Below are 14,813 nucleotides of genomic sequence, written 5' to 3'. Positions count from 1 at the left end.
TGCTAAGTCATCTATGAGCTGGAAGGGAACAGAGCATTCTCCTTGTTGTCCATTTTATAGCTGGGAACATCAAGGTTTAATGACTTATCTAAGGCTACAGAGCCAATTAGTGGCATGGGTGAGACTAGAACTCAGAATTCTCAACTTCCATGAAGGTTAGAATAGACCAGTGGGGAACTTTTAGTGCCCCTTTAGAGTGGGTGGGGTGAGGGAGCCAGAGATGGAAATTCCACTATTGCCTTCAGCAGCCTCCTCAGCCTTATGTTCTTGACAACGAGGTAATCCTTAATTTCCAATCCTCTAAAGAAATGGAGGACCATTAATTAACCTAGTCCCCCTCCACGGTCTTCTGTTCCTTAAGGAAAATCACTCAATAATGGCCATTACCCAAATGAATTTTTTTCATATCTTTATCTTTTTATTTCTTCCTCGTTAGACTCATCCATTTCTCTATATCCTTTTGAAAATATGGTGACTCAATTTGAACCCAGAGGTTTAAAGATTTGTTTGGTGAAGTAAAATGATACCCTACTGCTCTGCTTTTTAATACGTCCTTTTTGTTTTTGCTTGTTATTAAATTTTCAGAAAAACATTACTTATTTTAGATGTTTCAGTAATGACTTGGAGAAATTTATATGGTTGAGTTAGTTCTATAAGGGTGATTTCCTGAATATTGTCCTGTTTGTGCGATGGCCTCGCTCTCTCTCTTTAAAACAAACAAACAAACAAACAAAAAACAACAAAAAAACCCAAAAAACATTTATCAGCTTCTCTGTAATGACCAGGGACTAATACATGTCAAGAAAACTAATCACCTTCTAACAGGATTTGGAACGGAATTAAATGCGTATCTTGTGCCCTTCCTGTTCCAGCGTTAGCAGCCCAAGGTCCATGAACGCTCAGAGATTATTAGTTGGTTGGCAATTGAACCCCACAGAATCTTAGAGTCCGGGTTCTCTCTTTGGAACTTAGGCAGTAAATTTTGTGAGACTGAATACTTTATATTCTTGGAGACAGAGCTTGGGTTTGTGACTGAAACAGGCCAACCCATCAGGGGACGCCCAGTGAACAAATCTATTTCCTATTTTCAAGGTGGTGGCACTGGGCTAGAATGCCGCGAAGTCAACGAGTCCATCCAGCTAGACAAGTTTCTGCTTCTGAACGCCTCTGAACCTCCGACACGCCGCAGTGTGTCAAGCTGATGGAGCCGCGGCGTCTTTTGAAGGGGTAGTGCTGAGTGCTGTCAATATCAATCTACCAGAAGTCTTTCAGCCCTCCCAGTTGTTCGGTGACGAGTCTATAAGTTCTGTCTCCTCGTTTCCGAGCACCATGCACATTTCTCCTGAACCTCTCTGCTCCTCCCCTTTTCTCCAGCCGGCGCAGTTCTCACCTTTGCTCAAAGCGCCCACCTGCGTGCGCGCAGAGACGGAGGCGGAGCTGTGGGGCGGGCTCGTGACGTCATTCCTCCGGAGGTGGGGGGGGAGGCGGGGCTGTGGGAACCGCAGTGCAGCGCAGAAGGGAGGAGCGGGGCGGGGCCTGCGGCGCGTGACCTGGCTGCGGGAGGCAGGAACCCGGAGAAAGGTGTAGGGGGGGCCAGCCCTGGCCGAGTCCCGAGGCGGGGCAAGGAGTGGCGGGGCCCAAGGGTTGGGCGTCCGGCGAAGCGGTAAATTGGGTCACGCTTCCTTCTTCTCTCCCCGCCTCTTCTTCTCTTCTCACCTGGGCCTCTGCGTGCAGACGCGCACCTGGCAACCGGCTGCCGCGCCGCGCTCCGCCGAGTCCCCGCCTTCTCTGCTCGGGCCCGCACGAACCCTGAGCGGGTCCTCGGAGCCGCGCTCGCTGGAGGCGTCCTCGAGCGCTCGCTCGTTGATGCCGTTTTGGGGGTGACCTGGTGCGGCGGCGACGCCTCCAAGGTGGGGGCGTGTTAGCGGCCGCCGCTCTGCTGGACGTCTAGTGCGCGGCTGCGGGGTGAAGGGCTGCCAGCCAGCGAGACCCCTCGAACAGTTCAGGTTTCGGGGCGCTGGAGGCCGCCACGGCAGCTCGGGATCGGGAGATGTTGGAGCTTAGACATCGGGGAGGCTGCCCCGGCCCCGGGGGAGCGGTGGTGCCGCCTCCACGCGAGGGAGAGGCGGCCGGCGGCGACCACGAAACCGAGAGCACCAGTGACAAAGTAAGTAGAGCCGCAAGAGGCGTACGCCCGGCCTGGGTCCTGGTTTGGGCCGGGACACCTGGGAACAAGGGTGGGGCCCACGGAATGCAGGTGAAGCTGTGTGCCTGCCGTGCCTTCCTCCCGGCCTGGCATTATTTCCTCCTTCCTCGAGTAGGGTCGAGAACCTGGACCCCAGTGATGGTGCGTTTCCCAGGATGACCGCGGCCGCTGCCGGGACGGCCGGATGATTCACCTTGGCTACTATTTAGTTTCCTCCCATTCCAGTCCTTCCCTCTCCGCGGGGCCTGGGACCTGTGCTAGAATCTGGATGGAGCCTGGTATCCTAGGAGCTAGCTGCCACTTCACACCTTTTGGGCCTAAGAAAAAAGTTAGTAAGGACTAAACTTATGACAGGCACCTTCAGTTCCAACATGTCATTGGATCCTGAGGCTGGAGGCTTGTTTTCTGGCGCTCCGCCGTCAGCACTTTCGTTTCCTCTGTCCTTTTTCGGTATGATAGATTTTAGAGATTTGAGGGTATCATACACGTGACACAATTGCAATCCTCCTGCTTCTTTTGAGTCCACCGCAGACAGTGCAGTTCTTCTACCAGTAGATTTCACTTGACCTGACAGGTTAATTCATGAGGACTTATAACTCTCATGTGTGCGGATTACCCTTGCTTCACATTTAAGAATAAGTAGATGTAATGCCAGTATTCTGTTTAAAGGTCGACAAAGATTCAGCGGTAGGCTAATTCGATAATGCAGTGGTGCAAGTAAGAATTTTTTTTAAAAAAAAACAATGCAGTTTTATTACCTTTTGGACTGGATGGTTTAGGTAATTGGGTCAGAGGATAGACCTTTTTATAAAATTTTCTGTTAATAAAATTCCATTTATTTTAGAAGCTCAAAGCACTGAAACTATTACGGGAAGCATTCTTTTTTGGAAGCAGGTATTGAAGTTTGAATTATGAAAGTGAAGTGGATTGCCCAATGTCAAGCCCCAGAGACTAGAACCTGTTTCCTGATTCCCTCTCTTCTGGTTTGTATTGTTGCTAAGACTCACTGGCAGTTCCGATTTGGGGAGGGTTCCACATGGAACTTGATGTTAACGAACTTGATGTAACCCAAGTTACAAAGCCCTGACTAAAGCATGCCACACTGTATCATGAAATAATAAATTTAATTTTAATAATGATTTCAGGAATGAAACTTTAGAATCAATGAGATGACATCTCCTTTACTTTTTTCCTACCTTTGATAGCAGATAGAATAAAATGAGTCTTATAGAGTATGTGTCAAGGAACTACACAAAATATAACGGCTTCCAGCTACTGAATGTTAATGTTACAAAGCTGGTAACAGTGGGCTGAGAATAGTCTTTATGAAAACTGTCTTGGAAACTAAACCAAAAATAGAATTAATTAGATTAGGATTTGTTTTGTTTTAGCACTGGTATAGTTTGGAATCAAGAAAATACCAGCTTCCTCATGTCAACTTCCTTAACCAGAAGAAGCTAACAAGGTTTTAATAAAAGAAAACATGTTCAGGAAGCCATGCATAATATAACTTTTGAATTAATTTAATTTCTTAATACCCTAATGTATTTAACATGAAAACTATTTCTGTGATTTGATTTGACACATTAGTACTATTATCTCTAGCTATCTGTGACTGGGTTACCTCACTGTGTATTTATTTGTTTATTTAAAATGCTGCCATGTTGGTTTTCTTTAACACATATCCAGTTTTATTTTGTTTTCTGAGAGTAGGTATTGCTATAGGTAATCTGTTTTGTTAAGATTTCTTAGACATGAGAATTTTCAAACCGTGCCTGAAATAGTGCTGTACTTTTTAGAGTTTATCACAAGGAACTCTTGACTTAGCAAGCTTTGAGACACTGAACTCTATCCTGTCTGTCCTTTCTTATCAGGGTGTATATTTGAATGCACCCGTATTTCCAGGTCAAGGGCTATTTTAAAATCAGAAACTGGTTAATATTTGGTTCATTTATACTCTTTAAGTGCTTTCTCTTTTCAAGCTGAGAATATAAGAAGTGGAGAAGGTATATCATATTATGCTATTACAGTACATACTCATGCCGCTTTGTAGTCTTTTCTTTAATGGTGTTATTAACGTGACACTCTCATTATTCAGGACCTGGAGACTTATGCTGAGAGAAGGCTCCGAAGAGTTAGAAAGTGAAAAGTGATTCTTACTTGCAGGAGAATGTTCCCAGTTTTTACATGCTGGAGTAATTCCTGAGAGATGACAAGACCACCTCCTCAAAGAACCCCCTAGGAGATGTATGAGTTAGATTTATTAGAAGTCTGAAGAAGGCTTATTGCTCAAATACAGAGTGTAGTGGGACTCTACATAGAAAAAAAAAAAACAGAAAAAGCTTTAAAGAGGAGGTGAAGGTTGAGCTTGGAATTAAAAGATGTCAGGCAACTCTCTAGGTAGACAAGTATTGGGGAAGGACATGCTAGGCAAAAGGCATGTGGAGGTGTTTCTTGAATCAGTATTCTAGGTTCAGAGACTTGAAATTAGTTTGGTAATCCTGGAGCATAAATTGCATATTTGGGAGATGGAATTGGGAGCTTCAGAGTCTTTTGAAGGTGGTTAAGCTTTAGTCCATGGACTTTAGGAAGTCACTGGGAAGTGTTTGCAAAAGCATTAAGTTTATCACTATAGCAGCAGTCTGGAGAAAGTGTTGGAAGAGGGAGATACTTGCCACAAAGAATCCAGATAGGAGCATATGGCACATGCTACTGATAAGAAATGATGAGAGCTTGGAGTGAGTCTAGTAGGGGCAGTGGTGTAGGGGTTGAGAGAGAGGATATATATGTTAGATAATGGCGATGGGATCTAGATTAAGGTGACCAAAGACCAATAAAATAAGATGCTAAGAGACATATTTTCATCCATAACTTAAGAGTCTTTTAGGAAAGAAGAAAACATTTGGGGGCAGTTTTGCAGGTTGGGAGTGAGAGTGGGTGACTTGGTATGGACAGGGTGTGATTCTTCAAAATAGGTGGTTCAGGGTGGTGATGAAATGAAAGTTCAGATCTGGACATATCGACTTTTGATTCGGATAGAGAAGGGAGGGAACTAAAGACAGAGCCTTGGGAAGTGGCCATGTTTAGAGCAGGGGGGTAGATGAAGGAAGCAAGATAATGAAATCCTGGGAGCTAGAGAAGAACTGATTGCTTAGAGCAGTGGTCTCCAACCTTTTTGGCACCAGAAACCAGAATCTAATGCCCGATGATCTGAGATGGAGCTGGGGAGTGGCTGCAAATACAGATGAAACTTCACTCCCCTGCTACTCACTTCCCCCTGGGTAGCCTGGTTCCTAACAGGCTATGGACTGGTATAGGTCTGAGTTCCCGGGGTTAGGGACCCCTGGCTTAGAAGATACTATCAATAGTATTTAGGAATGAGGGTGAGGCATGGAGCATAGTTTAGCAAAAGATCTTAGTAGAAGCCAGGTTTTAGGTTGAGGAATGTGAGAGGTGAGATTTTTTGGTAGTTATTTTCAGGAAGTGCCAACAAAAGGCAGTATGGGATAGTAGCTAGAGAGGACTGGAGGATCAAAAGAAATTTTCCTTTTCAAGGGGAAAGAAGATAGAAATTTGTGTGAAAGAAGTCAAATGTGAGTGAAGATGCTGATGAGGATGGACAGGCCCTACGGGGAAAAAGCAGGCATGATGTAGACAATACAGATGATTGGGGCATCCAAGGAAAGGAAGGAAAGAATGGAGGGTGGATGCAGAAACATTTTGAAAAGCAGCGGAAGGAAGAACAAAGTGTTTAACTGATGCTTTCAATTTTATCAGTAAGCAGGGTCTCAGAACCTAAAACTTCAAGGGATCCTAGAAACAATGCAGTTCAACCCAATGTCTGTTTGTCTGTGTCTGTCTGTCTACCTACCTACCTACCATCTCTCTCCCTCCCTCCTTCTCTTTCCCTCCCTTCCTCCTCCTTACTTCCCCTCCTCTCCCTCTTTAGTATATATTTTAAAATAGTAAACTTTCTCTGGAGTGTGGTCATTATTGCCCAAAATGACCCGGAGCAAGTGGCAAAGCTGGAACCAGAAGTCATCTCTGACAGAATACCTTTGGAGTGTTATTTTAGGGAATGACATGAAATGACCAAGAGGCAAATAATAGAATTATCAAACTCAGTGACGATTCAAATTAACATAGTTCTTAACTTGGTAGCAGTAATTGTCACGATGGTTGTAGAGTGATTTAGAGTTCACAGAGTACTTATACATTTTACTTTCTTTGCTCCTCATGACAACTATATATATTAAGAATATCCCCCATTTAATAGCTGAGAATAAGAAAGGCACTGGGAGTGATTTTGGCCTGGGAATGCCAGGTTAAGGATGCTAAAGAAATAAAGAGAGTCAGTGAGGCCAGAATTGAAGTTGCTGACCACGGGTTAGGGGAGGCAGGGAAGTAGACTCAAGGCCAAGTGGGCGATTGAAGCTCTAGGTGGGTTGAGAGAGAGCAATTGGAAGTGAAACTAAGATCTGATTTTCTGGACCAGAAATGGGAGAAAATGGGGGTTGCATATGGAAGCTGTGGCCGGTGAAGGGCAGCACACCTGGAACCATGTCCCTAGTGTGTTTGTTATGTGAAGCTGTTGCTCTGATACAGATTTGGTTTATGACGTTGAGCGTGAAAGAATCCAGAGGTCAGTTAATTTCTGTCCTTCCTCATTCGAGATGTGTTTCTTTCATGGATACTCATTAATTTTTAAAATAAACTTTTTAATTTTGGAACTCGTGTTCCTGTAAATTCTTTTTGGCACATTATGTGTTATCTTGGTGCCACCCGTAGATATAATAAACATTTTCTGTATTTTTTTCATCTAAATCTAGGCCATTAATAAAATACTGATGCCTAAATCTAGACTTTTAGAATAGCATTTTGGCTGATAACTCCTCAATTGTTGATCAATTGTTAGTTAATATTATCACCCAAGCAATTTTCCATGATTCTTTTGTCATTTGCAGCACATTCATTTTATTTAATGACATTTTTTGAATGCCAGCTTCCCAAATATCACCAACCAGCCAACTGATACGACAGAGTTGAGTTAATGGCTTTGTGCAGTGAGGGAGAGCACGACCTTGACGGAGCTTCAGCTGTGTTGGAGGGGGACGGGCAAGGGTGGACTTTATTGAGAATTGGAAGTTTGATTTAACAGGTGCGTGTGTGGGGGGGTACCTTTTAGTGCAGGAATTTGATTAGGGTTGGGTAAGGATCGCGGTGTGACAGTTTGGGATTGGTGGCAATAGCCAGGAATAATTTTTGAGTTTTAGGAAAACTTGTTGGTTGATGCTTCCTATTGAAGAATTGATGTGTCTTTCACATGTTCTTGTGATAAACGGTGAACTCCTAAGCAAGTCTCCAGGAATAGTAAAGTTATACTAATGAGAGTCAAATTCTAAAGTCATGTTAATGGAAGCAGTAAGCTTTGTATATTATACTTGGGAATTCTAAAGAATATCCTGGTGTTACCACATGAATTTTTACTTACTGTTTGTGATCTTGACTTTAAACAGTTTATTTTCTTTATATGTCGAGAAATTATACATAGGATGTTATCAGCTATATCAAGCTTTGGATGCAGTGGACTTTTTGATGCAAACAATATTTTGTTTGTCATAAATGTACTAGGGAAAAGTGGGACAATTTAAAAGTAGTCCTACTCTGGAAAATTATCTCATAAAGAAAAATTATAACATACATGTATAGCATAATTATTCTTTGTATTTATGCTTATATGTATATGCTTTTTTTGTAATACAAACTTTCACATTTTTTTTTCATGGTTAGCGTAGCTAAATATTGAGGTTTTGTATGCTCGTTTTCCTTTAACTATTTTGTTTGGGGCTGTCTTTAAAAAATACAGGTTTTAATTCAGTATAAGGAAAATAGGTCATTTAAGAATTTACAGACATTTTGTGAGACTTGGCTTGGTTCTGTGTATTCAGTAAATTGTTGTGGAGTACCTATTATATTTGAAGTTCTGATGGCATGTCACCTTTTTTGTAGCTCTTCGTACATTAAGAAAAAGGGGTGAAGGCAGGATTTGTTTGTTGCTCAGCAACTAATAGAAGAATATACTAATATCTTGGATTGTGGGCTTGAACTGCATGGTTCAAACAAAAATTTTAACTTCCACAGCTGAAAGTCTTTAAAAGGAAGCATTTAGTAGGCCATTGCTAGCAACAATGTTCAGTCTTGGGGCATGGAGTCCATACCACCAGCAGCATGGCTAGGTAGGAAAGACAACATGTCTATGTCTTGGAGTTTGCAAGTGTTTTTACATCAAATAGAGAGGAGAGAGAAAGAAGTGAGCCACCTGAAAGAATTTACATTAGCTATAGTCTGGAAAGCCCAATCGTAAACAACAAATAGAGGGTCCTGGTGTTAGATGGTACCTGGCTCAAATAATCTGTGTAAATAGCCACCTGGAAATTAATCCAAAGTCTCAACAGGCAAAATGGGGATGTGAACAGTCTTTTGTCAGAGCTGGTCCACAGCCATTAACTGGCTAACTGTTCTGTTCCTTTGTATCACTCTCTCTTGATTACTCTCATTTTAATTTATTTAACATCTCAGAATTTTCTCCTTGTCATTGGAATAAAGATAATAAAGCAATTTATAGTTTGCAAAATACTCACATGTATGTAACACCAGTTTGAATCTCTTTCACAATTATGTGTCCAAGGGAAAAAGACTGAGTTTATACCTGAAAAAATTTTTTTGGAAACCTACATTCCTTTCCCAAGGTCACACAGTATTTAGAGCTGGGATATACCCTAAATTTTCTGAGAACAGTAATGTAAAGGAACTTTAGGTATGTGGTCCTAAATTTATAAAGTTACCTAGAATATTTACTTAGGAACATTTTTTTTTAAATTTTTTTTACTGTTACTACTTTGTGTGATTTTTGAACTATACTGGCCTTTCTGAATTTGGCTAGAAACTTTTGTTGAAAATCTTTAATTCTGTGATTTCAGGCACCTGGATTTAAATAAAAAAAATTGTGTTTGTATTCTCTTGCTTATTTTATGATTAATTAGGTGAAGAAGTCATTAGTTTTTATTTTATAGCTGCTCACACTTTGATTTGCTTAGTTGTGAGATGTCTTGGAACCTATTTAATGAAATGGAGTCACATTCGAAGTGACTCCACAGAAGCAGAGTAACTAATTTCCTTAATGAGTGGTTGGTTGTTGATCATGCCCAGGTATGCCAAATTTAGTTATCTTTTGAAATGTTTATTTTCTTATCTGCAAGGAGAGGTCAAAGTTATTTTTCTTGTCATGTCATCTGTGTTTGCCTAAGACTTTGTCAGAACTGTCAAGATTTTTAAAGTTTCTTTTAAATGTAAAATTGGGATGGGAATACACAGGAAGGGAGAAACAAGAGTCCAGTCCAATGCGAGGAGCTCCTCGCTTTGGAAATTTAAAGCTGCTTATTGCAAATGTGGTGGCTAGGAACGCAGTACCATTTTTAGGCTTCCTGACTATGCTCGCAGTCCCCTTTATTTCCAGGATATATGGCTAGGTGTTTAAGAGCTTTGTGAAAGGCTGGTGAAGCCAAACTGACCTCATCATCTGGTTGGCCCAGGTGGAGCCAAACACTTTGGCAATTAAGTTTGGGCTGACTGCTACCTTCCTACTCCAGGCAGGTTATTTCAAAACAATATGGTGCTGTGGGGAAGCAAATGTTGATTAAACCCATCTGGAGTTTAGTATTTTACTTTGAAATACAAAAATTCAAATCTGGAAAACGAAATTAGACTCACAATTCTTTCAAGGTTATGCTTTTTATTTTCTTTTTACCCCCTTACTGTGTTTGTACATGAACTGTTTCTGGATTGAGGCTTTGAACAACTCTGAGACATAACTCATGTAGAGTTCAGTGAAGATGGTGCCCCTGGAATTTTGCATGTGGTGGTACTTAAAATAATTTATATTGCTATTGTTAAATATGGAATCAGTACAAAAGGATCATGATACAAGGAACCCCTTAGGCACCTAGGTAATCTCAGCTTGAATTTTATTCTCAATATTTTCTTCCCTCACATGATAGGTTTATAACGTATTGTATTCCCAAACAGTATGTTGTTTTGCTTTGAATTTTTCTGAGCTTTTTATTATAAAAGTTCTTAATCATATACAAAATTTAAAAGATTAGTACAATGATCATCAGCACATCCAGCACTTAGATTTAACAACTCTGAAGAATTTGCCAAATGTGCTTTATTTTGCCATATATGTATATGCAAATATTTTGTTGGTGAATCATTTGGAAAAAGATTGTAGAACTCATGTCCCTTCACCCTTGATATTAAATCATGCTTCTGTTATTAAAGACATTCTCCTGTGGAAACACAGTGACTTTATTATATCTAAAAACATTACTAGTAACTTTTTAATCCACAGTCCATATTCTAATTTTCCCAGTTGCTGCCAAAATGTCTGTTGGAGCTTCTAGAGGTTGCCTGTATGCCTTGGCTTGAGGCCCCTTCCTCCATCTTCGAGGCTGGCATCATTTGGACCCCTGCTTCTGTCATCACATCTCTAACGGACTTGTCTCTTTTTTTTCACTGTTAAGGACCCTTGTGATTATATTAAATAAACTAACTTGGTTAATACAGTATAATCTCCCCATCTCAAAGTTAGCTGATTAGCAAACTTAATTCCATGTTACTTTAATTCTCCCTCGTATTATGACATAATATATTCATAGATTCCTTGATTAAGATATGGATATAATAGGGGTCAGGGGAGGGGGCTTATTTTGCTTATGACAGACTCTCTGAAGAAAGGTTTTCTGGAAGTGATACCTCAGTTGACCTTAAGATTAAATACTAGTCAGCATATCCAGGCTCCACGGGAAAAGTGACTCAAACAGCAAAATGTTGAGAGGTCAAGACTGTGTTAACTCTGGGCAATACAAGAAGTTCAGCTCTGTGGAGCATGAAGTGTCAGGGTGGGCATATGGGCAAGAGCCCAGCCGGGAGAGTCAGAGGAGGTCATATCTGTGCAACGGGAAGCTCTTGGAAGATTTTAAATGGATGATCAACTGATTACGTTAGCCTTTTACTTGAGGCATTTTATATGCTACTGATGCACATACTGGGTTTCTCTGATTCCTGCGTTGGGATCCACTGTATGATGTAATACCTGATCAGACTAGTTTGGTGGTACACTGGACTGACCATCCAGTCACCTCTTTCCTTCAGTGGGGATTAGAACAAGGCTGCAGAGAAGGATGTGGAGGACCAATCTTTTCCTTCTCGGTTCAAATTTGAAAATGATAAGGAGGCTTTATCAGTCATAATAAGTGTAAGATAGGACCATAGAGTTGATCCCTGAGATAACCTGTCTATAGAATGCATTGTTACTAAATCCTTTGATCTTTCATCATCATCACAGAGGTCTTGAAGACACCTGCACTCTACTCGTGGTTCATAGCACTGCTGACTCACTAGGAAACAGACCAGCTTAGTTCCCCTCTCCGGCACAGACAGAGACAGTTCTGTCCTCTGTTCACTTCCTGTACTGGAAGAAAAGGAAGGAATCTGTGTCTGTATGGAAACAGTGAAAGAACAGAGAGAAAATGCTGAAATTGGAAACAGAACCTAGTGCTTTTTCAGGTAGGAACCATTTAGCTTCAAAATTTTAGAAAGGCCTCCTCCTTTTAGGCACAGAGTTCTTTGTCATTTGAGGGTTTCTTTTTGCTTGGTTACAATTTTAGTGCTGAATTAGATACAGGGATCGGTGTGAATCTTAAGACACCCACAGTGGAGAAACCACCTTGGTTGTGTGACTCACATTTGGGGAGACCAAGTATAAAGGAGGTGAAAAACGTGAGTGATTTAACATATTATCATTTGTTGACTTCTAAACCATTTTTTACCTTCATTAGTTCAGAGACTTCTTTGAAGCCATCATCTGAATGGACTGGAGCCCCATGCCCTTGTTCTTGTCTTTTCCGTCTCCACTATTAGGAAGCAAGCACCTTAGTCCTCTTTTTCCTGACCACTGGCTTCTGTCGCTCTCTAGGAGTCAGCATGAGCTATAAATAACTTATGCTAAATTGACCATGTTTACACTGCACAATTTGATAAGTTTCGACACACGTATACACCCATGAATTCATCGCTACAATCAAGAACATATCTAGAGTTTGCTCCTGCGCTTTTGTAGTTCCTTCTCACCTCCAGAAAACCACTGATCTGCTTTCTGGCACTCTATATAAATTTGTGTTTCCTAGAATTTTATATAGGTGAAATACTATTCGTAACATGTATGTATACACACGTATATGTATACATACCGTATGTACAGTTTGTCTGGCTTCTTTTTGCTCAGCATAATTACTGTGACATCGTATTGTTGCGGCATCAATAGTTCATTCATTTTTATTGCCAAACAGTATTCCATTGTATCGTTGTAGCCCAGTTAGTCCTGTTCCCTGTTGAATATTTGAGCTGTTTACTATTTGGAGCTGTTACAAATAAAGCTGCCATGAACATTTGTGTTCGGTCTTTGTGTGGCTGTATAGTTTCATTTCTCTTTGCCAGATAGTCTAGGAGTAGAATGACTAGGTCATATGGTAGGCACATGTTTGACTTTTTGAGAAACTGCCAAACTGTCTTCCAGAGTGGTATGCCATTTTCTATTTCCACCAGCAGCGTGAGAGAGTTCCAGTTTCTCCACATTCTTCCATCACTTGGTATGTTTGGTTTTCAAAAATAAGCCATGCTGATAGATGTGTAGCAGTATCTTCTTGTGGTTTTGATTTTTCATTTCCCTAATAACAAATGATGTTGAACATTTTCTCACATGCTTATTTGCCATCTGCATATTGGCTTTGGTGAAATGTCTGTTCAAATATTTTGCCCATGTATTTTAATTTAGTTGTTTTTTAAAATTGAATTTTGAGAGTTTTTTATGTATTCTGAATGCAAGACTTTTATTTCATATGTGATATATGAAATATGTGCAAATGTATTTTCAGTCTATGGCTTGTTTTATTATTCTAACAGTACCTTTTGAAAAGCAGAAAAATTTAATTTTAATGAAGTTCTGTTTATCAATTTTTTGTGTTATGAATCATAGTTAAGAAATTTTTGCCTAATACACTACAGGTCATAAAGATTTTATAAAAGTTTTATAGTTTTATGTAAATGCCTATGGTCCTTTTTTGTTTGTTTGTTTTTGCATGTGGGTATCCACTTGTTTCACATTGTCTATTTACCTTTTCAACTTTGTTGACTGTCATTTGACCATATTTATGTGGTTTTATTTCTGCACTCCTTATTTTGTTTTCCATGGATCATTTTTTTTTCTTTTATGTCAGTACCACAGCTTGATTACAAATTTGTAATAACTCTTGAAAACAGGTAGTATAAGTCCTTCAACTTTGATCTTTTTTCCAGGCTATTTTGGCTCGTTTAGGTCCTTGGAATTCTCACACAAATTTTAGAATCAGCCTGAACATTTTCTACAAAAGAAAACATAAATGAAAATTTAAAAAACCCGTTGAGATGTTTATTGGGATTACACTGAGTCTATATATCAATTTGGGAGAGAATCAGCATTTTAATTTCCCTCCAGTATGGTTTCAAATCACAGCTACATTACTCAGAACTGTGTAAGTGCGAGCACTTTAATCTTTCTGAGCCTAAATTTTTTCACCTACAAAACAGAGGTGATTATTTACCTACCTCTATGGTAATGTGAGGAATAAATAAATCTATACTTGTAAAATGCCTTTGCTTATTTTCTAAGTACACTTTCCCTGTAGGAATTGTATTTACAGGGTAATAAACTTGTATTCGACTTTAAGCTATCATTTACCAAACATATTTCCATTATAATTTTATATTTGGAAAAGAGTCAGTCTTCATTTTATATAAGTACAACCGAAGTCCCAACCTAAGTGACTTGGTCAAGACTACTTAGCTAGCAAGAACAAATGGGAACTTATTTTAATCTTAAATGTTAGCATGAGTTGACATACTCTGCTCATTTAACACATATTTATATATCGCTTAATAAATGCCAGCCTCTGTACAAGGTCCTCTGCTGCCTTCCTGGGAGTCAAGAGTGAGGCCAGCGGATGGTATTTCCTCTTCTCACAAAGTTTGTGAATGACTAGAGAATACAGACAAGAAACAGATAATTTGAATATAGACTAATAGGTACCAATTGGGGATATTGTGGAAACAGAGTTGAAAAGCAGCTAACCTGGAGCTGGAGGTCAGGGAAGACATTTCTAAAGGAAGTGACCTTGAAGGCGAGGTCAGAGGATGAGTGAGCAGTAGCCAGGTTAGAGGGACGGGGAAGGGAAAATTGGAACCAGGATTTGGGAAGAGCGAGAATGTATAATTTGTGTATTGTGGATAGAACAAACATATGGATGCAAGAGAGAGAATGACATGGTGCAAAAATGGGGAGGTCACCAAAGAGCAGCCGGAGGAGCAGGCCCTGTCATCAATAGTATAAGCAATGCAAAGTAATTCGACTTTTTCTTGTGTTTTTGTGCTGGGGCGTGTTAAGATCAGATCTGCAATTTAGAAAGGTTATTTTTTATGGTGAAAATAACAGAGGGCAGGATGGAGGGCTGGG

The 14,813-nt window shown here is 40.3% G+C and overlaps 1 protein-coding gene across 1 annotated transcript in view; it reads left to right on the top strand.

Moving 5' to 3' along the window:
* The first annotated feature begins 1,567 nt into the window (after positions 1-1,567).
* Positions 1,568-14,813, top strand: part of CDS1 (CDP-diacylglycerol synthase 1) — a 51,055-nt gene continuing 37,809 nt past the window's right edge. The window contains exon 1 of the mRNA XM_016156168.2: positions 1,568-2,167. Within this exon, the coding sequence (XP_016011654.1) occupies positions 2,051-2,167 (117 nt within the window). The 5' untranslated portion in view covers positions 1,568-2,050. The remainder of the gene's footprint in view (positions 2,168-14,813) is intronic.

Source organism: Rousettus aegyptiacus, unplaced genomic scaffold (genome assembly GCF_014176215.1).
Source record: "Rousettus aegyptiacus isolate mRouAeg1 unplaced genomic scaffold, mRouAeg1.p scaffold_m13_p_10, whole genome shotgun sequence".
NCBI lineage: Eukaryota > Metazoa > Chordata > Mammalia > Chiroptera > Pteropodidae > Rousettus > Rousettus aegyptiacus.
The sequence above is the reverse complement of the archived record's forward strand: the minus strand, read 5'-3'. Positions and strand labels throughout refer to the sequence as shown.